This window comes from Zonotrichia albicollis, chromosome 12, assembly GCF_047830755.1.
Source record: "Zonotrichia albicollis isolate bZonAlb1 chromosome 12, bZonAlb1.hap1, whole genome shotgun sequence".
NCBI classification, from domain to species: Eukaryota; Metazoa; Chordata; class Aves; order Passeriformes; family Passerellidae; genus Zonotrichia; species Zonotrichia albicollis.
This window is the reverse complement of record NC_133830.1, coordinates 6,183,517-6,205,270: the sequence shown is the minus strand read 5'-3', so window position 1 is coordinate 6,205,270 and position 21,754 is coordinate 6,183,517. Positions and strand designations below refer to the sequence as shown.

Below are 21,754 nucleotides of genomic sequence, written 5' to 3'. Positions count from 1 at the left end.
ACTGCAGATTAGCCCACTGCTCTGCCCATTCCTTGGGAGTAGCTTTGGAAAGAGGCAAGCAGCATGGCAGAGACACAAACACAAGGTGGTGCAGCCCTACAAAAATCCATCACCCACAGCAGGGAGCAGGAACCCACAGCCTGATGTGGAGCCCCACAACTGCTGGCTCCTCTGCTCAGATCAGTGTGGGAAGAGCAGGAGCTGGCAGTGTCCCAGCTGGGTATTTTGACACTGAGATGGAATTCCAATACATGAAATGTCCTTTTCCAAGATTCTGGATATATTCTTCAATGAATCTCACTTCCTTACTTGCTGATAGGAAAGCTGAATGCCTTTCCCCAAGAAAGGCATGAAGACTGCAGTCCTTTATGGCCATCACCTCAAACCAGCTGCAAAAACACAAACCAAAGTGGTAGTGATGATTTTGATATAAAGCATCAGTACCTGTTTCCATTTTGCCATCCAACGCTGCAGGACCATCAAGCACCAAACTTTTGATTTGGAGGAATTCATCTGGTTCATCTCCTCCAACGACGGTGAAGCCAAAGCCCCTGCTGCTCTTCCTTAGCTTGGTGTGGATGAACTTCCCTTTCAACTCAGAAGGGTTTCGTGTAAAAAAAGGTTTTCCTGTGTAGGAAGTTTGGAAAAAAAATCTATAAGCAGGCAGGCAAGAATGTTTGATCTCTTTCCTCTGCTCCTCCCCACTGCAAGGAGTCCATGGACAAACACAGCCGCGTGCAGGGACAGGACTGCACTTCACTCCTGCAGCCTCTTATCTCATCTCATCACACTCAGCCTGTCTCCCTGGATCCAGGCAGGCAGTAAAAGATGTGAAGAAAACCCCAGTACCTGGCACTTTGTTAGCTGTGGTCATGCTCACGAAAGCCTCAAGGCTACAAAAGGGAAAACATGCTGCTTTAAAGAATGGAATGTATTAAAGCTAGGGATGCTGGGCTGGATGTGTGTCTCATCTCTGTCCTGAGGTGCTTGTATCCATCCTGGGAAGGATGGGGCAGGGTTAGGGGGCCTCCTACAGGAGTCTGCAGTGGGAGTTTCTGCAGAAAGAAGCATCATTATGTTCTTCACCACTTGACTTTCTCCCAACCCACTGAGCAAAAAGCAAGTTCTGAGCTCTGATAAGACACTGATACCCTTTAGCATAACCCCTAGCCCCACCATTGCTACTGCCCTATGACCTCCACTGGAGAAAAGGGGAGGACACTGATGTTGTTCTTCAGACACTGTTTGAAGTCTTTTCCCTTTCTGCTCCTTGCCTGTTGTGGATGAAACACTGCTGGCGTGAAGTTTGAATCAAAGAGCAGCCCAGGACCAGAGCAGTTGTGCTGGAGGGCTGGGAATGCTCTCTGGGAGCACAGTTCAGAGGGAAAGAGGCGCCCCACGGACCAAAGCACATCCTTGCAAAGCATTTTGCACAGGCTCAGCAAAGGGATCAGGGCTGTTGCATTTCACAGTGCCAGCACTAAACACCTTTGCACTTTTAATTGTTTTTAACGCTTAGCCTGTGCCACTAAGCCCTCTGGTGACAACTCTGGGATCAGCAGTGGGTATCACAGCCAGCAGGCCTGGCTCTCTTTCAAACACCTCAGCAGCATTGCTGTGGGCCTCTGCTCAGAGAGGAGACCTCAGGGGAGAACGAGGGGATTTGAGATTTGTAAGCCTTTGACTGGGAGGAACAAATGTATATTTGAAGATTATTCATGAGGAGGCAGTGTGAGGACTTGTAGTTTTCTGCCTTTGAAGGGTGGCAGAGGAACATGGAAATCCTGCACATCGTGGGCAGATGGTCTGCTCAGACCCCAGCCTGCAAAAAAGCCCTGACTATCAAAGGGCAGCCCAGAGTCCCAGGTAACACTCACAGCTGAGGGGCAGAGTGCAGCATGGCTCGTTTCTGGTTCAAAGACAAGCAGAACAAGCAGAGCTTGCTGCTGTCTGCCCACAGACACAGGCTGAGCTTGCCCTGCAGCAGCAGGACAGCAGCACCACAGGCTACATCCCACCTACAGAACTCACATTTGAAGTGAGTCTATCTACAAAACCCAGACTGTGAGAGTGCTGCCAGGGGCACAGGGAGGGCTCCTTGTGCCCACGTCCCTGCCAGCAGCGCCATCAGAGGGAGAGATGGAAACCTCCAGGCATGGAAACTGCTGCAAATGGGGAGAGAGAGAAGAAGGAGCAGCAGTGAGAAAGGAAAAGGAAGGAATGAAAGAGGAAAGGAGTCATCAGCAGATACCAGGGCATGTCACTCAGAGTGGTGCTGAGACAGGTTAATGCCCTGCTCTAACACTGCTGCACAGTTTTGGTGACTGGGTTGTTGGGTGATGTTGAGCTCCCAACATCAGCCCTGTGTGACAGCTCCTTTGCATTGCCATGTGTGGATGCTTGGGCAGCCCTTGCTTCAGCCTGACTGTGGGAAAGGCAAAGGCGGCATCCACAGAGGCCTCCAGGAGGAAGATCAGCATTTCTGGGGCACTCTGATGACTTCTCTACACTCAGGTGCCTGCTGGTCAGGGTGCCAGCCTCAGACCTCCCATGGTTTTTCCTTGCTACCAGGTTGGATTTCTCTAATGTACTCTAATACCCCTTAGAATTGTGCTGGGGGATTTGGGTGCTGTGAAATCCCATGTCTGTTTTGGAAAGGCTGATCTGCTTCCTCCTGCTGCAGAGAGCATTTCCTGGCTTTTCCTGGCAGAAAAGGCTGACAGGGACAGCAGCACTCCTGTCAGATTTGCCTTCAGAGACCATGGGAGAACTTCCCAGCTCTGTCAGGAAGGCGCATTCCAGCCAGATTCCCTCTCACCTTCCCCAGGCTCTGGCTCCTGCAGACCAGGGCAATGCTACTCACCTGCTATGCAATTCAGATGTAGTCAAAACTAAGCCTACTTACAACCACTTGTAACCAGAGAGCACTTTACTGCCACAGGTACAAGTGGAACTCCCTGCCTTTGCTGGTGACCTGACCTGGCAATGCTTCAGCTCATGCTGCAAATTCAGGAATGATTCATGTCCTGTCCGGTGAGTTATTTAAGGCAAACAACTGGTCTGTAACCACTGACACAATAAATAAGGCTGTAATAGCCCAGAGCACCTGTACATAAGTACAACTTCTGAGTAAGTCCACTGTGTTTGAAAACTTGGAAGAATAGACACAATCCTCTTTTTGATGTGTGCACCAAATCTCATTCACCTCTTGCACTCAGCAACAAATGCAGTCTTGGAATAAACTAGCCTCAAAATCTGGGAATTCAGGTAAGCAGGCACAGGGCCTGGTGTGTCACCAGTCATGGAAATATTGCCCTTGTGGTGGCTGAGGGAATTCTCAGGAATAAAAACCTTGTTGCTCTTTTACAACTGGTTTAACAAGGCTGTTACCTTGTACTGGTGCTTCCCGAGCTGCCTCTTGGTTGTTTGAAACATGGTTTGGAGCAGCAGGTGGAGGGAGAGATGGACACTCCTCTGTCCATTCTGGAGAGGGCAGAGAGGGAAATGTTACTGGTTTCACAACAGCACTAGGAGCTGCTGCACACATTGGGAGCGTGGGGCTCAAGCAGAGGAGAGGCGAGAAGCATGGCAAGAGAGGAAACAGAGTCACAGACAGAGGGAATACAATGAATGGGATGTTCAAAAACCAGCTCTGAAGGATCTCTATATCCAGGTCAACTGAGCCATCTGCTGGGACATCCTATCTCACACTGAAACTTGGGATGTGATTTGCATCTCAGTGGACTTGACATGAAATTGAAATCACAGCACGTAAGTACTTCTGCTTACATGCCATGATGTGCCACTCATGGCATCTAAGTAGAAGAACAAACCCAAATACCACAGGGCCCTCACTGCAGATGGGCTCCATTTGAACAAAAAAAAAAAAAGGAAGAAAGAAAAAAAAAGGGGCCAGGAGGGAGGAAAATAATTTTTATAAAGTGTTTCAAAATAAGGAAATTACTTCAGATTTTAGAGTCTGACAACATACAAAGGTCTTGGTTTAAGAAGTCTCTCACTCAGGGTTTATCTAGTGCATGTAAGAGCCCACTCCTCATCCCCTCTGACAGCCTGAGTCCCAGTGCAGACTGGAACAACACCTACAGTGACTGACTTGATGGAGTAGACTGAAGAGGAAAACTTGCTTTAGCTGTCTCTAGGAAGTCCAGAAACTTTCCAGAGGAAACAAAGGACATTCAAAGAAAAATCCTGTTTAACAAGATAGAAAACTTCTACACTTAAGTGATCCAGTTTAGATTTCCTTCTTTGCTGCACCTTCTGTGCAGGACAGACACAGCCTTTGCCATGCACATCACTTTGCCATGGAGGGAAGCACAAACAGTGGCAGGATGCCAGGGAGGACATTCCCCCATGAATAACCCACCCAGCATGCCCTCAAGGTGCCAACCTTCTGGAGGCTGTTGCTGTTGTTCCAGCTGCTTCTTCCTCTTGGCTTCAAGGACGGGGTTCTCATACTGCGTCTTGCGGTTGATGTGGCTGGAGATGGAAGAGAGCAAAGAGTTAGCAATGAAACCCTTGGTGCAACAGGCAGGAATGAGGCCCAGGCACTGGAACTCCTCTTCCTGAGGAAAGGAGTAAAATCCCAAACAAACCCAACAGCAGTGGTGTGGAGCCAGGCTCATCCGAAAAGAGTATTTAGAAAAACAAGCAGATTCTGGTATTGATATGATGTCTCAAGTAGGGATGGGTAGTTCTTTCAAATACATTAAAGTAGTGATCTATCTGTGAAAAATGAGATTAAAGCAGGAAAGGCATACTGTCTGATTGCATTTTAAAAGACAGGCCTGTATCATCCCTGCTTTAATCAGATTCCCAGAGGTGCAGTCATTTCCTGGCTCACCCAAGTTAAAAACAAAACAAAGCAAACCAAACCCCAACATCTGTCAGCAATCTGATCAATGCACACAGGGTGTCTTAAAAATATCTGCAGGGATGCAAGCTGTGAGCTGAGCTCCAAATGGATCAAAATCTATCCAGAATGAGCCACCAGCAAATACTCCCAGTGGAAACCAGCATTTAGTGAAACTTCAGCTGCTTTCCTCAGGCAGCTTTTGAGCACTATGAGATGTTGAGAACCAGTATTTTGTACCAGTTCCAGGAAGAGAAAAAATAATCAGCCCAGTCCCATCACAGCACACAAGGCATGCACTCAACAGAGGATTCATCACTTTATTAAACCCAGTGAAGAACAGCAGCCACAGATGCTGTGGTGGCAGGGGCAGGGCTGGGACTCCCTGAATGCCTCAACAACTGCTCAAGAGCTATTTTCAGTAGAGATTTTGCTACAGCAGAGGAACAGGAAGACCTCAAAAAATATATTACCTTAAAGCCTGTCTTTGTATACAAAGCAAAGTTTACCATTAAGAGTAATTGCTATTATATTATATGCCCTATCCAGTCTGCCTTTATAAAAAAACCCATGTGAAAACCAACCATATTTTCAAGTAATTGTGACAGAAGCACTTCAGGGATTTATATTCAGAAATGTTTCTGTTAAAGATCAATATTAAATCACTAGAAAAATATTTAACTTACTAAATAAAAAACAAGTTAGTGAGTTCTACCTCACTGAAAGTGAGCTCTAACTCACTCACTGAAATAGATTTCCCATTTCAAGATATCTTTGGAGAGCCAAGAAAAAATTATAACTACTTTAAAAATGATATAAACTTTTTCATGATACAATTGTCTCTCAGTAAAAACTATTATGTAATAACAAAGTGCCTGATTTGAAGGGACAGAGACAAATGCTGAAATTACAGCCATCATGCTAGCTTAGAGACAGCAAGTAAAATAAAATTATTGTCTTATTGAAGTTACTTTTTGATTTAATTCCATCAGTAAGGAGTGCCACAAAACTAACAGGCATGTGTATATAAAGTGACAGGACAATATCCTGTAAAGATCTCTTGGCATGGCATTTAATAGCTGGAAAATATTCTGGATGTCTTTGGTAAATAAATGTCAAGCCTTAATTACACAGTTTGCTAACCTTGTTTCCCTAGGCACAGATGGGAGGGTCAGAAATGAGCCAAAGCAGACAGAAACTGTATTCCATGTCTACTCTGAGGGCTATCATAGGCCATCCTACTAGACAGGAGTATACACATAATTAAAAATTCATTTTATGGGGTCAGTGATGAAACAGAACTCGGATCTCTGCTTTCCCAAAGGAGCAATCTGACATGTCGATAAAGGAGAGGCTGCTCCAATTCCACAGACAGTCCCATTAAACCTGTAATTGTATTCACAATCACACAGCCTGATGGAAGAGCCTCTGCCACGGCTGTTTGGTCACACCATCTTCTCCAATCCTCCTTTTGAGCATCTTCTGACCCAGCAGGCTGGTGGATTGCTTTGCACACTCATTTTGTGACCACAGTGTTGCACAAAGCCCACCAAACTCCAAACTCAGCTAAATGCACACTCATTAATGTTCTCTGGATAGAACATTATAATTTGTGAGGTGCTGGGGCTCCTGCACATTCCAACCCTGGATTGCTCCTGCCTTCTTTGAGCTTAACCCCCTCCCAGGGAACTCCTGTCCCCCATAGCCCACTCTGGGGTGGATGGGGATGGCCAGACAGGGCTGCCCTGTCCCAGACCCCGTAACATCCCCCAGCCTGTCATGGGCCAGGGTCTCCTCCTCCTCCTTGGCCTCAGGTGGTACCAGCAAAGCACAGAGGGGGTACAGGGACCCCTCCTCCCCACAACAGCCCCACCAGAGCAGGCAGCAGCACTTACTCTACATAGTAGACACCATATACAGGATCTTCAATTTTCTCCCAACCAGCAGGCAACTCTGGAAATAGAAAAAGCATTACTGAAACCTCCAGGGCAGGTGTTTTCCAACAGGCAGCTGCTCCTGCCCAACGTGCACAACTCATCAGGAGATCAGGCCTTGCTTTGGGTACTTTTCAGAAGGATCACAGCTCCCTTTGGAGGGCTGGCACAGTGACACCAACACTCCAGCCTGAGCCCCCTGTGCTGGGTCATCACTGGAAAAACACCCACACTGGTCAATGTTTGATTTGCCTTTTGCATTAAATGAGCAAATGCTCAATAAATTTCCTGTCTGGAACTGCCTCAAGTGCCCCCCTGGTTTCTCCACCATGGCCATGGCCAGAGGGAGCAGTGCAGGGGAAATCAATGCAGGAAAGGCCAGGGCATTTCAACACCAACCCATGAAGGTGGGTGAGACTATGGCAAAAACTCTAGCCCAGTGACAGAGACAACTTCCACCTCCTGTACCAGGGCCAAGCCATTTATGGTCACCAGTGCAGAAAAGAGGATCTTTTCACTCTTTTCTTTGGGATTTGCACTGCTCAGCCATGAGCCCAACACAAAACCAGGACAAGGTAGATTTAACATGTATGCCATCATATGGAACCCACACAGGAGGTGCATTTCATTGCACAACACTTCATGTAAGAACACACACTGCCACAGTCACATGGAACAGAGATTTCCTTCCTTTCATTACCATAATTGACAAAAAACTGTTCTGAAGATGAAATTAACATTTTTAAATGGATCTGCTTTTGTTCCTGTTGATTTTCTAGACTGCAGACAGTACTTTAACTGTAATTAGTGAATGTAATGCAATCATTTCAGCATCCAACTGAGGGTTATTAAACCTGTATGTGTTTCTTAAGGGCCTGATCCTTGTGCCACTCATTTAAACCTCCACCACACTATGGACTGTGCACATGTGGTCCCACAAATTTTGCACGTTCATTTAAATATAGAAAAACCCAACAGTGATGGATAATACAAGTTTAAATAGCTCATGCAAAGTAATTTGTCAAAATTTAACATGAAATTTGTCAACACCGACAGTAATCTATGTTTGTTCATTACCAAATGCAGAGATTTATTTCCATTAATGGCATCAATTGCTGAGCCAATATAATCAACAATGGTCCATTAATTAGAATAATGTTGCCATAAGGATAGAAATATCTCAAGACTGGAGAGGAACAGAATCTATACCAACACACATGGAATAATTACTCAAAGTTTATGTTTGTGTTCAGAATTGGCTAGAGATCAGATGAAATCAGCTTTCACAGGTTTTGCTCCACGTGTCCCTTATTTGCAGATAAAAGGTAGGTTTTCCACTCTTATCCTTATTTTATCCTCATTGTGTTTAACATCTTTGGATTCCTTGAGACATAAGCCATTAAATGCAAGCCAATGCTAACTTCTGGGCATGAAAAAACTCCATGTTTTTATCAGCAGAGATTGAACCCTTCAGAATTAGAAATTCCTTTACACCCTGCAAGTTTATCTGAGAAAAGGTCAGAAAGCTGGAGGCCAATCTGGAAAGTCTTTTCACAAAGGGAACTCTCAGGTCTGCAGAGGAGTCCCAGAAGGTGAGAGCACCCTGGGACTGGCTCCAAGAGTTTCAGTGGGATTCAATTACAACCTAGCATGCAGTTGGGAAAATCACAAGCTGTTGTATCAATTTAGTTTGTTGCACTGTGGTGAAGGTAGAATGGCAAAGAGATCAAGCTGGGGCGAAAGAAAAAAAGTCAATGAGGGAAAGAAGTGATGCACAAATGCCTTCAAATGAGTTCCAGCAGCTCTCATGCTAAATATCTTTTGTCTGTTTTAGACTGCTAAGTGCTTTTTTATTTTTAAAGTTTAAGCAAAAAAAAAAAAAAATTGTTTTCTTTCTTCTGTTCACAAAAGATTTTGATAGTTAATGTATTTTTTTTCTTCCTATTTAAAGTATTTTCACAAAAGATCAGAATACCAGCACTTTACTAAACCCAAAAATGCCAAAATCTTTCCAGTTTACTATCTCTGCAGCTTTTTCAAAGGAACTAATCTCCATGTTTTCAGATATAACAATATACAAAACTGCAGCTTTTAACACATTTCTTCATGATTATGTAGATGCACTTTCAACTCCTACAAGCTTCCATAAGTTCTCTAAAGTAAAAGACAATATTCTCCATAGCCATGTTGCAGTCTAGCTGCTTTAAATTATTCATCTCCTTTATTTATCTCTCCTGCCAAACTGAAGATGACCCAGAGCATTAGATTTTATCACAAATATGAGATTTCAAAAAACATTTTGCATTATTAGGAGCCTGAGTGAGCCATGTGGTTTTTATTTTGGTACATCCATGCAGCACCAATGCAGTCTCAGAGCATGTTTCAGCAGGTGGGTAAATTCAACGGGCACATATCTAATATCACAATTTTAAGCTTTGGATAAGCACATGGATTCCTGTTGAGATGCTCTAGTATCCTGCCCTACATACAGAGGGGCTGGATGGATTCTTAAGAAATTATTTCTCTATACACCAGGTATTTCAGCTGCAGCCATGCATTGAAGGAGCTGGAGAGAAACTCAGCACACTCAGCTCTTACTGCTCCTGTGAAGCCAGGAGGGTTGGTCCAAGCCATGCCAAATTCTGCTTTATAGGTTAAATTTTTGCCAACCAGTTTTTACTAACCTGAGTTTCTATAATTATACTAAGTTTTCATGCCCTCTCCTTAATATTGCTGTAACCAATTGAGTAATTTGAAAATGTCTTTCTTTATACTGCAACATTTACACATCTCAACAGCATATTGATGGGCTGTGAGCTCAATAAAACTTATCTGCACTGAAACAAAGGGAAAATCTTGTGGTGTTGGAGCAGAACACTTGTGTACATAAGTGCCTGCAGGTCTGGGGTCAGGCTTATCAATTAATGAGTTTTCCTGCAACTATTTCTTCAGCTTTGCTCTTGCACTAGCTCCTGATAGCAGACTGAAAGAAGGCTAATTTCTGTTCAATATTGCCTCTAAATTTGCTTTTTTAAAACCTCCCTCTCATTTTAAGTCACTAGTTGTGAAGACCTTAGTGAGAACTCTTTGCAGATTGTTGATGTGCATCCACCTACTTCTGATGCTACTTGGTCTGCTGCTGATCATTTGTGCAAGCTGCACATAACATTCATGGACCACTAAAGAGACTGCATTCTTCTTTAAATTGTCATTTCTCTCAAATTGCTCTATGAGAAGTTAGGCATTTTATTCCAGGCATATTATTCAGAAGAACCATTCATGGAGGAGTGTTCCAAGCCCACTGCTGGCTGCTGATACCGTATCCATCACACAGAAGCAGGGAGCAGAATACACTTCCTTGCAAGTCATTACAGAAACCAGAGCTTAATTCTCTGCTAATACAATTCCTCCAGTATGCCGAACTATGAACTGTAACTACAGTCCTTTTAAAAAGCAATAATAGTCCTGGTGGAAATAAAATCCTATGCAACCTCTTATCCCTTCAGCTCTGCGAGTGCACTAGAGCATAGCTGAACAGAAATAACAACTACCTCTGCCATCAGTATAAACACAATGAGCACTGCTGAGATTAGATATCTAGACAGCATTCTTCACAAAGAGATGCAGCAAATAAAAGTGTACCACATCACTGAAAATCATCTGTTTACAAAATCACTGACTGAGGGGAAATTTTAAGCTGCTTCATTCACAAGCTCAGCTGAAGCATCCGATGTAATACTTAAACTTTCTGAATCACATTTAGCTTCTATTGTCTGGGAAATGTCTTGGGCCCCAGTGAAAAAGCATCATGAGCTACTTCATTTCATCTTTGGCATCCATGAGCTTTATCGTGGAGCCAGAGATGCCAAAGGAAAAGATCCCAACTCCTGCAGAGTCCAGGAGGAAGCAGCTTCGAAACAACCTTGCAAGACTGGGGCTCTCTAGCTTTCTTCAAACTCTGAATCAGTAAGAAAAGCACTGCAGATCTGATGCTAGGGAAAGATAAATGCTTTGTGTGCTGGGGAAGTTTTACTGATAAATTACTCCTATTGAAATTAAAAAAAACCCCTGAAAGATGCAAAATGATACAAAGGAGAAAGTAATTAAAGGCTCAAAACAGTGCAGTTGAAATCAAGTATCAAAATGAGAGATGGATGATTTACCTAGTTCACTGTCCAGTTCCTCCGTGTGCACCCCTTCTTCTCCAAGGGAAGAGCAGTAAATGAGACAGAAAAAATTAAAAGAAAATTTCAGATACCAGCCCCAAGCAAGAAATTCCCTAGAGCAAACAGCAGAACCAGCACTAATTTTCTACACACCAAGCCCAAGCTTCCCATTTAGCACACTCCAGTGACCAGAATATTGATGGATCTGATGCAGATAATGAAAAAAGTGGTTCTTGCACTCTCAAAACATCTTCATCAATGGACTACTTCCATGTCATGGTTTGATATGGCAAAGTCATGAAATTGTGATATTCTCACTGTAGTGAGGCTTTTCCCTCAGATCCTACAGTCCAACCTTTGCAATCTGTTCTACAGACACATGGATCTAGCAAAAGGCCAGACCTGGACACTAATGAGGGTATCTGAGAGGAAAACCTTGCACCTAAACAAGGAACTAATATAGCAAGGTTTTCAAGAAAGCACCTAAATTTATGTGCACACAAGGTCTAATAGACCTCAGTGTCCTACTCAGATGATTTAGGCATGAAACCTTGTTTAACTGGAGGCACAGGCCCCAGTCCAGATGCACTGGTGAGGCACAGACAGGAATGCACCAGTTTTAGCAGGGCACCTGGGACAAAGATCACATAATTTTTCAAAGACACAAAGCCATCAATATTCGCTGTTGCTCCATTTATCATTATCTGCTCCATATTCATAAGTTAACAGTGACACAGATGATTAAAGTATTGCTTGGCCTATAAATAATAATAATGCAGTCTGAAAATGAAAGATGGTGACAAAACCAGAACAAAGATGGTAAAAACAATCTTGGACCCAGCACAGCAAAGTTTAAGCCACATAAATGAGTGACAGAAGCAAACAGAGGTTGTAGGGTAAAAACATCTGGACACCCAAAAAACTACTTCCACGACCTCTTTGCAAAATACTCTATCAAAGCAGTTGTTTGGGACCATTAGTGTGAAATAAAAATTGCAATTTCCTTTGATAGCCTGAACAATGGGAAACAAGTAAAAAGGGACACATATCTTGATGAAACAAAAGCACAAGGCAACTGCACCCAAACAAATCTGAAACAATATCTAACATTTACAAAATCTATAGAGAGGGTGGGAGGAGCCTGGCAGCTCACATGCACACACACACCAAACAAAACAGAGGAGTCATCCCACTGACTCTTAAGGAATGACACACAACAGTGACCTTTGCCAAAAAACATCCAGCTTCTATGACAAAGCAAAACTAACCTAACTAATCTTCTCCCCTCCCTGTTTTTTAAAACATAATTATTATTATGTGCTAAGCAAGATTAGAGCAGCCAAGCAAAGCATTGCAGAGCACTACTGTAACTATGAAGCAACTGGTTTAACTAGTGAATGTTAAAAATATCCATTAATGAGCAACTTGGTGAATGAAGTGAAGGGGTGTGTGGGAAGATGAAATTAGCTGATTTTAAGGAGTTGATAAACAAAGATGCCACTGCTCTCCAAAATGATGAACTCAATGAAATACAATAATACCAGCTGTATGTTTCTATTCCAAATTAAATAAATTATTCCAATGTTTGCTTTATAATTGCTAAGAGGACAAGAGTAAGACTTTCCCTTCTGTGAAGAACTGTGTAACAGAGGAGCTCAGTCCCCCTCTGCAGCCTTGTGGCGCTGGCTGCTCCTTGCCTGGCACATCCCTGTGGTTTGAGGGTATCCTGCACTGTGCTCTAGCAAGCTGGTGACCTGCTTCATCACAGCAGCCTAGACTGCAGAGGTAAATTCTCACACCCTGCAAAATCTCACAACTGAAAGATAGGAGATCTTTTTTACAACTACATGTGTAAAACCAGGTACCAGCAGTTCTGGAGGCCAGACTTGAACCTAACAGTGAAAAGGGATTGAGTTGATTCTTTTATGAAATAAAATTGTGATTTTTATTAAGATGACTGACACCTGTAGGTGGTTCATTGTATTATGAAAACTGATTTAATAAGGACAGCACCAACACTGATAAAGGAAACCCTTCAATTTTTAAGAAGTGTCTACCATGACAGGCCTGTATTAGCCAAGATTATGTTTTTCAATACCATCACCTTTCCTGGTCAGTAGACCAAAATTCCCTCACAAGTTTTCCCAAATATTTAAGCTATTTTCATAATTCACTTTTTCTTCCAACATCTCATAAAGGAGTCCAGGAAGGGACCTCCTTTAACATTCCTGCATTTGGCTGCTCTAAATCGGACAGTGGCTTGCATTTCCAACATCTCAAGGAATACCAAATCTCAGTGCAAATTTTCAGTGTCAGAAATCTACCCTTTCAAACGGAACTTGTTTCAGCAATCACAACACTGCACAGACTGTCAGCATTTAACAGCACAAGTGAAGCAATTGAGTTATTTCTGCTCAGACAGGGAAACAGCAACATGACTCTCTCAATCCACGTGAAGCGGGCGGCTGGAGCGGAACACAGCGGAGCACGCAGAGCCTCAGTCACTCCCTCCCACACAGAGATCCAAGAAGCAAACATGTCAGACAGCTTTGAGTCTTGTTCAGCACCACTGGCTTTTCAAATGCCTCTGCAGAAACTTACTTGTAGCACCTCCTTGATTTTTATTAAATGATCTGGCACCTCAGTGGCTGTGTTACATTCACAGCGATTTTACAACATTGTCTCTTTGTACTTCCTAATATATCTTTTTTAATTTTTTAAAAGTCTTTCTGAACACTAGTTATTAGAAAGAGAAAAGGAAAAGAGTCACCTAGGAATGGACCAAACACAGTATTATGTCACTATTTTTAGTCTCTTACCATCATCTTCACATTCTTCTAGAGGCTTCTGCTGTTTGTTCAGGCACCGTGGATCTAGCCAAGATGTTGTTTTTGTGTTATGGCTGGAAACCAAAAACGGAAATACAACCTTTGTTAATAAAGCAGAGTTGAAGTATCCATGACATAAAAGTATATATCCTCTTTATTATTCAACAGACCTGGAGGCATACTTTTGATTCAAAGAAACAGCTCTACAATTTGATGTTGTACAAACCAGTCGACCAAATCACAAGAACTTTGGCACTGAAAACACAAAGGTAACAAGTAAAAATATACAAATCAGCACTCCTGACTGGAAAGAGGCATGTGAATGCTGCAATATTATAATATTAATTTCCAATTTTTTGTCTTTGGTGGCTTGTTTTTAACCCCCAGAGCTGTTCTCTGAGCTAAAGGCAGAAGTTTCCTTTCCTCACTAAATTATGCAGTGAGCTTTGCTCCTACAAAAGACCTTTGACATGTCTAGAGTTGACCCAAGCATTAGTTGAAAATAGTTTTGATTGAAAACTTTATAATTACACAAATAAAGATGTTCTGTCTAAGCCTTTGATGGAAGTTGAACAGCTTTACTTTCAACTCTTCCTTTCCACAAGTCCCCTGACAGCCTCATGATGCCAGTCCCAGCGGTGAAGGCTGCATAGTAAACAGGCTTAAAATACATTTTTCTAGAAGTTATTTTCTCCCATAATTTCATTTGCATTAGCAGACAATCTGATAATATAATGCCTCTTCTGCAAACTGGTGTCATCTTAAACACAACCTGCAGTCCCTGAGGTATCACTTATCTAGCTTAGCCTCTAACACTGCTTAACAGTTTTAAGTTTCAATAGTGTAGTAATGCTATTTTCTTCTCCTTCAAGGTCTCAAAGAGGCTTACAAACTGAATTTTAGCCTCACAACAGTCTCATGAGGGTTCTATAATGAGGGCCACGATCCCTGAGGAACTAACAAGCAACCAGCACACTTGCATTGTACTGGAAGAAAAGGGGCCAGCCCTGCTCCCAGGATCTGAGTGAGTGAATAAAAGGTCCTTGTTTTACACATCCTACTCCCCAGCCTTCCCAAGGCAGGATGAGCAAATGTGTTTAATCCTTATGTGTGCTTCAGAGCAATTGATCAGCACCTAGAAAACTGAATGGCAGAAATTCAGCAAGTCAGGAAAATTAGCAAAAATAAAGCAGAGGGGCTCTGCCCCCTTATTTATAAGCAAGTCTGCAGTCTAGCTGAGAAGGAGGGTGGTGGGAGGAGAGCAATAGAATATTTGCATATTTCTTGCAATTTTGTACTTTGCTAAGCAAAGGCTCACAACAGTGCAGTTTGCTGAGGCACTGAAAATTTAGCTAAACACCTTTCAGATCACACTCTCAGGTGGAAAGGATTGTGTTAGACCTGTAACATGCACAGATAACGGGGGACTGGGAAAATGAAAATCCCAGTTAAAGCTCCAGAGAAACATATCTCAAGAACCAAATTGCTCCAGCTGTATCAGGGTTGGTTATCTGACACACAGCCCTGGCCCCACTGGACCTGCACTGGTTCTGTGCAAGAAGCTCATGCTGCTCCCTTCAGCACCCTGACTCGATACCCAAAGCACCACAGATGCTGGAGCAGACTGGGTCCACACTGCTCATTAGTTCACTTTCTTAATCTAATACAAATCAAACGAAATGGTTTCTAGGCTCAGGGTGTCCTCAGAATTAACAGAACAGCAGTCATTCAGTGGTGCATCCAGCCAAAATCAGCCCCATGGGAGCATCTCCTCAAACCACACTGCAGGGAGAGAGCGGGTGCTGCTCCCAGAGCTTCACATCACACAGGCCTGTATTACAGGCTGTGTTTTTCCAACACACACATGACTCTTCTGACAATTATTTCGAGGTGCTGCAGTCCTGCACTGTTCAGAGACCACAGACCCAGCAGCCAAGGGGGTGGGTTTGGGGAAATTGATGGTGGTGGCAGCGGAACCCCAATGGAAGCACCTGTAAGGAAGGACAGCAGGGGCCCCTGTGGGGTCAAAAAGGGGAGCAACTGACTCCTTGGCCAGCATTTACTGCTCATCATCTGTCCTCCTCCAAGGAGGAAAGTGGCTGGCTGAACAGGCTATTAGGCTGTTCTCTGTATAAAGGGCAGAGAGTACATCAAGTAACGAGGCACCCTGAGGACACAGTGAGGGGAGAAAGCCATGCTCAGGGTAATGTACTCATCCTGGTTTCATCTGATGAGAATTTGCATTCTGCCTTCTTCTGACCTTGTCTTATACTCAGGGACTGTTGGAGCCTCTTCAGGTAATTGAGAGTGCCCTGGAAAAGGGCCTTTTTCAGAGCAGCCCTCTCCCAGCTGAAGAAGGGCTGCTGTGGTGCCCTCAGTCATCCCAGCTCCTCAGATATTCTAGCAATCTTCTTTCCTGTGCTCCATTGCCACTGCAGCCAAGGGAAAACCTGCTCTTGAACTTTCCCCTGGCCTTGTCCAAAAGTCTCCTCTCCTGACAGTGAGGCAGGACTGCTGCCCTCACAGCCCTGATCCAGTGTAACTCTCCACAGGAGACAGGGCCAATTAACAGAGGAAGTTCTTCTGCAGTAACTGGGCATTGGCTTCTGGTTGGGTTTCCACAACTGCATTAAACAGACCATCAAATCCAAAATCAATTCCTCAACCCCTCTTCTACTTGGCAGCTAAGGGTTTGAGTTTCAAAGGCTAATTGAGTGTTAATGTCTAGCTAAACTCTGTGCAAGACATCTCTTACACTAACAGCTCCTATTTTATAAGTTACTCCTACCTCAATAAATTTAGACAAGTATAATTTGAGACTATTATTTATGGCATGAAAAAAATCAATATCATCATAAAACTGCTGACAGCAATCAGCTCTTAGGCAAAGACTGCAGAGTTTGAGGTGCTCCAAACTTGCTGTGCCTACCCTGCACCGAGCTTTACCTTTTGCAAGCCACTGGAGAACATTAACACATTTGGCCCCTTTGCTGTGATGAGGGGACAGCACACACAAAGTCCATCCCTGTCTCTGCTGCACAGGACTGGAGGAATCCCTGTCTCTGCTGCATTATGCACAGAATGAAGTCTCTGCCCTTCCAATTAGGAGCTTTCATCCCACCCGTGAAAACAACTAGCCTGTATTTTATAAGTGTCTGTTGCTTTTGTAACTACCCTCATAAAACAAGCAATTCCCTCTGCCTGGGAACTCAGGAGTGATTTGGATGTTAATCCAATCAGGAAATGCAAACCCCCTTCAGAAGCAGTAAAGAGCTAACAGCTCTGCAGCCTAACTGCATACACTAAATATTTAATACACACACAAAATGCATCCATGGAGGTTCACTTTATGCCCAAAGAGAGGCGGGGAGATGGAATCAGAACAACAAAAAAGTGCTTTACTCTATAAAATAGACTTCTCCGTTCTCCGTGTAGGCCATCTCCCAGTTTTCTGGCAGAGGACCTAGGTTATCCTCGGCAGCAGGAGGTAGGTACTGGGGGAGGCTCTGAGATGGGTCCGTGGTGGGGACGTGGGTGTGCCTCTCAATCGCGGACGTGGGCGCTGCCTCTCTCCCGATGCGCGCGCTGTGCTCGTCCTGGTCACCAGACTCTGCTGCGAACAAACACACAGATACAACTGACAATCAGTGACAATCAGTCCTTTCCTTCCCTGTTTGCTCGTCCAGGTTTATCCTGCCGGTTTTCCTCTCCTTGCCTCTTAACGCACGAGGTGCGGCAGCAGATGGAGCGAGGGCAGAGCCCCGGCAGTCTCTGAGGCAGCAGGGGTGAGCTCTCCTTGCCCACACACCCTCTGCCAGCCAAGCAAACCAGGAGCTGTGATCAGCTCCAGCAGGCCCTGCTGAGCTACCAAATTCCTCCAGGCTGTCTGAGGCCACGGCTCGCTGGTGTTCAGTGTGCTTTCAAGCAGGCTTACAGGTTCACCCCTGCAGTGCCAACTGTGGGACAGGATTAGGAGGATAAAATTTCTTGTTTGAAGAATGATCAAAAGAGATTTTACAAGTGCAAAGTGTTGCCAGAAGCTCAAAGTCAACAAGCTAATGGTGAGTGTCTTCAGTGCGGTGTGTTATTTTAAATTAAAAATTAAAATGAATGTCAGCACTGTACCATGTGTCCATGTGTTGCTGCTCACTAGTGCCCATTCTTGCTGTCTGAGGAGGTTTATTCCAAGGCTTATCACAGTATCCTTGCAGTCAAAGTCAGTAAGGAGTATTTTATGCTGTATCTGGCCCTTCTCCCTCTAAGGAAATATTTCTGATGTTGTATCCATGCAGTTTCGAGCTGTATCCATGAAACAATGCTGCACATCCCCTTGCATCACTAATGACAGTAAATGCTCCCCAAATAAACAGGTCTGTGCCCTCACTCCTTCACAGAGAGGTTTTGGCAACAATGGACAAATTCTAAAATGAGCCCTTTGTTCACCAAAGGGACTTTCTCTGTTTGGCTCTTGGAGGTGTTGAAAATTTATGGCAGCACTTCCACATCCCCTGAGAACATCAGTACAAGCACAGCTTGACAATGCACTGAGCAAAAAACAGAGATCAGTGTCACTCTCTGCCAAGTCCCCAAGGAGTGGGGCTGAAGGGGCTTCCCAGACAGGATCTTCCCTGCTCTCCACACCAGAGACCATGGACATCCTCACTTCACAGCCCACCGCCCTGGAAACAGCTCCTTCATTATTCCAGTCTGTGTGCTACCATTACCCAAAGATAAGAACACTGGGAGGAACAGGAAGGAAAACATCTAGACTATACCAGTACCCTCAGTGCTTGCTTTTCAGCCCTCCTGGAGTTTGGTATTTATACATAAAGAAGCGTGAAAAGAATCATCGCCAGCTAAAAACTGAGAGTACAAACATGCCAAAATCTGGAAAACACAAGTTACCCAGAGGTCTCCTAGGGAAGCAGGAACATTTTAATATGGCTAGCACACTTTCATGAGAAATAAGCATAAGGAATCACTTTGGTATATGAGAAATAACTCTCTCCCTGATTCTGTGCTCATTTAATGAAGGCAAGGGGCCAGGGTGTGATAACATTGTGACAAATGAGCGGCATCTTTCAGTATTTCATCTTGCAAAGGAAAACAAGGAAGAGAAATGATGCTCAGGCTACTTCAGGGACACCAAACTGAGACAGGCAGCAAGGAAATCAAATAACAGATCTCCCACCAGCTTCTTCCCGAAATCAGATCCCGTGACAAAGGCTGAGGCTGCTGTCATGTCACAACATGTGAGAAACCACCCTTGGTTTGTCAATGAACTGGTAAGCAGAGACAGAAATTCCAACCTGTGAGAAATTAAGCTGGCTAGAAGCAATTTGAGTTGGAAATATAGCAAGTAGCAGCCAAAGAGGGTACAACCCTCAAAAGCCATTTGATAGTTTGGCATGCAGAGGCCAAAACTAAATCTCAGTCTAAATCCTTTTAAAGCTCTAAACAGATGTTAGAGCCAGGACATTGGCAGGTAGAATCCAGCAGGACAGATCTTCTAGTCAAAAGGCTGAGAAGGAAAATTTTCATGGTGATAGAAAAATGATCCGAGGACAAGGGTGGATAACAGTTATGGTGAGCTCCCAAGGCAAGCAGCTGGGAAAGCCTTGAAGGTGTGGATAATACTTGCACAGTACCTGCCTCAAAAAGAGCCCTGAAGATGAATTCAGTGCTTGAAACTGAGCTGAGGTAACAATGCCCTAAGCACTAACAAATACTAGGCCTGGGGACATGGGGAAGAGCTCTTGGCCCTCAGAGCTTCACAAACTTCCAGCTGATTTCTGTTGAAACTCAATGGATCTCCAATGATGTCTTAGTCTGAATCTGCCTGAACAGCACTTGACTTGAGACTGCAAAGGTTTCCAGTGATCTTTCAGCCCAGGCTTGATGGCAGCCATGGTGGGAACAAGATCTGTGCTCAGCAGGACACAAGACCTTCATGAAATACAGAACTTGCAGCCATGCTCCAGATCTCACTCCTGCAGCAAGCAGCACTCCTTGTGCTGGGAGGTACCTGGAGAAGAGGCACTAGGACAGTAACTGTATGTGATGGGCAGCTCTAGATGCAAGGAAGGATAAAGGACAGCAACATATTTAGGAAGGAGCAATGATTAATTTCAAATGTAAACCTGGTTGAGTCATTTCATACTGTTCAGAGCTATCAACCATAGCTCAAGTCTTCCTTGACCTTTCTGCAATTAATGGATTTGAACTTTACCACATTTTTGTCTCAACCAGTTCAATCCCACAAGGCTTTTTGGAAAGATCCAGTTGTGCATGTGGTCGATCACACCTGGGTATCTGCCAGTTCTGTTTGACACTGACAGCTCTGCAGAAAACACATTAAAAACAATATCCCCTCTACAAAACACCCTCCAAAAGCCCTCCCCTCATATTCTAACTGAAGGACAGCAGTATTTTTGCTTTACCTGTGAAGCTACTGCTCATTTCAGGTACATCATCCTCTTCCTCATTCTCTGTGTGCACTATGCCAGCATTTTGCATATCATTGTAAGACTTGGTTCGCTTTGGAGTCGACTGCTTGGAGCCAGACTGCAGGTTTTGCAAAGCATTGGTGGAAGTCACTTTCCCACTGAGGGGCTGGCTTGGAGGCTTCGGCGTTCCATAATAGTTACCTAGGCAATAGAGACACATTTGCATCTTCAAAAGAGAACAGTTTATAGCAGTAAGTTTTCCATTTCATTTTCTTTACAGTTCCATTAAATTTCTGTCCCTCCCCACAGATAAGTATATAAAGAAGCTAACACGTGCCATTCCCATTTTGGGGGTGCATGCTTCATCTCTACAGCAGACAGAAATATTTCTTGCCTTTTTAGTTATTCTTGTCGAATCTAAAAGGAGAAGCAATGGTTGTATTGTTTAGGTGCACTGAGTGTACATGGGCTAAAACAAGAGGCAGTCATGGTGAATAGCAAAACTTCATCTCGTTACATCTGAATTTCAATTAGTAGCCTTTTTACATGTGTGCACCCACACAATGCTGTGGCAGATCTGGAGTGAGCCCTGCAGAAAATAAAAAATTCATGACTGCTATCACCAAGAGAAGTGATGAAAGGCTCGATGGCCTGCTTTAGTACACAGGTTCTTTTAGGGGGGATGTTGCATTTGGAAAGCAAACACTATTTTCTCTCTAGAAGAAAACTTAGTCAAAGGAGAGAAAAGGAAAGATACCACATAGCTTTGTTAAAAGTGGAAATTCAGCAGTTGGGTCAACTTGGGTAGAAGCAAAGACCCAGACCTTAAAGCTAAGCTTGAAGGGACACAGATGCATATGGGGTTATGCCAACACATGCTCAGAATCCATCACCAGTTGTGATGGAAACAGTGCAGAGTGCTTGGACTGCCTCCCTGCCATTTTAAGTGACTGTGGAAGAGACACAGAATAAGTCCATGCTCATTCATGCCAGCACAGCACAGAGGTATTTCAGACCCATTGCAAGGTGAATCTTCTAATTTTTACACAATGGCCTGTTACATGCAACAGTTTTACATAAAACTACCCTTCAGATTCCAAGGGTAGGCTTAAAAATTTTCCCTATGCCCTTTGATGTGACAAAACACAAAGGATGCCCTCCCAAATAGCTCAGTTGTGGCAGTAGTGCAAAATCCTTCTCTAAAACATACATCCATTTACATTCTTCATTGAATGCCCCACCAGGCAGCAGTGACAGAACCAGAGGACACAGTCTCCAGCTACGTCAGGGAAAGTACAGGTTGGATATTACGAAAAAGTTTTCACTGAAAGAATAATAAAGTTCTGGAATGCTCTTCCCAGGGAGGTGGTAGAATCACCATCTCTGGATGTGTTTAAAAAAAGGCTGGACATGGCACTTGGTGCTGTAGTCTAGTTGAGGTGCTAAGGCATAAATTTGACTCGATGACCTTAGAGGTCTCTCCTCACCTCATTATTCTGTGCTTCTGTGA

The 21,754-nt window shown here is 43.9% G+C and overlaps 1 protein-coding gene across 35 annotated transcripts in view; it reads right to left on the bottom strand.

Moving 5' to 3' along the window:
- The window catches only part of MAGI1 (membrane associated guanylate kinase, WW and PDZ domain containing 1), a 327,842-nt gene that overhangs the window by 53,804 nt on the left and 252,284 nt on the right, over nt 1-21,754 (bottom strand). For 18 of the 35 annotated variants that reach the window (XM_074550440.1, XM_074550422.1, XM_074550420.1 and 15 more), the window contains 8 exons: nt 20,239-20,445; nt 17,201-17,411; nt 13,790-13,872; nt 10,968-11,006; nt 6,766-6,823; nt 4,409-4,497; nt 3,391-3,483; nt 445-627 (listed from right to left, as the gene is read on the bottom strand). In XM_074550440.1, coding sequence (XP_074406541.1) covers nt 445-627; nt 3,391-3,483; nt 4,409-4,497; nt 6,766-6,823; nt 10,968-11,006; nt 13,790-13,872; nt 17,201-17,411; nt 20,239-20,445 — 963 coding nt within the window. The remainder of the gene's footprint in view (nt 1-444; nt 628-3,390; nt 3,484-4,408; nt 4,498-6,765; nt 6,824-10,967; nt 11,007-13,789; nt 13,873-17,200; nt 17,412-20,238; nt 20,446-21,754) is intronic. The other 17 variants (XM_074550447.1, XM_074550444.1, XM_074550442.1 and 14 more) reach the window with 6 other exon arrangements.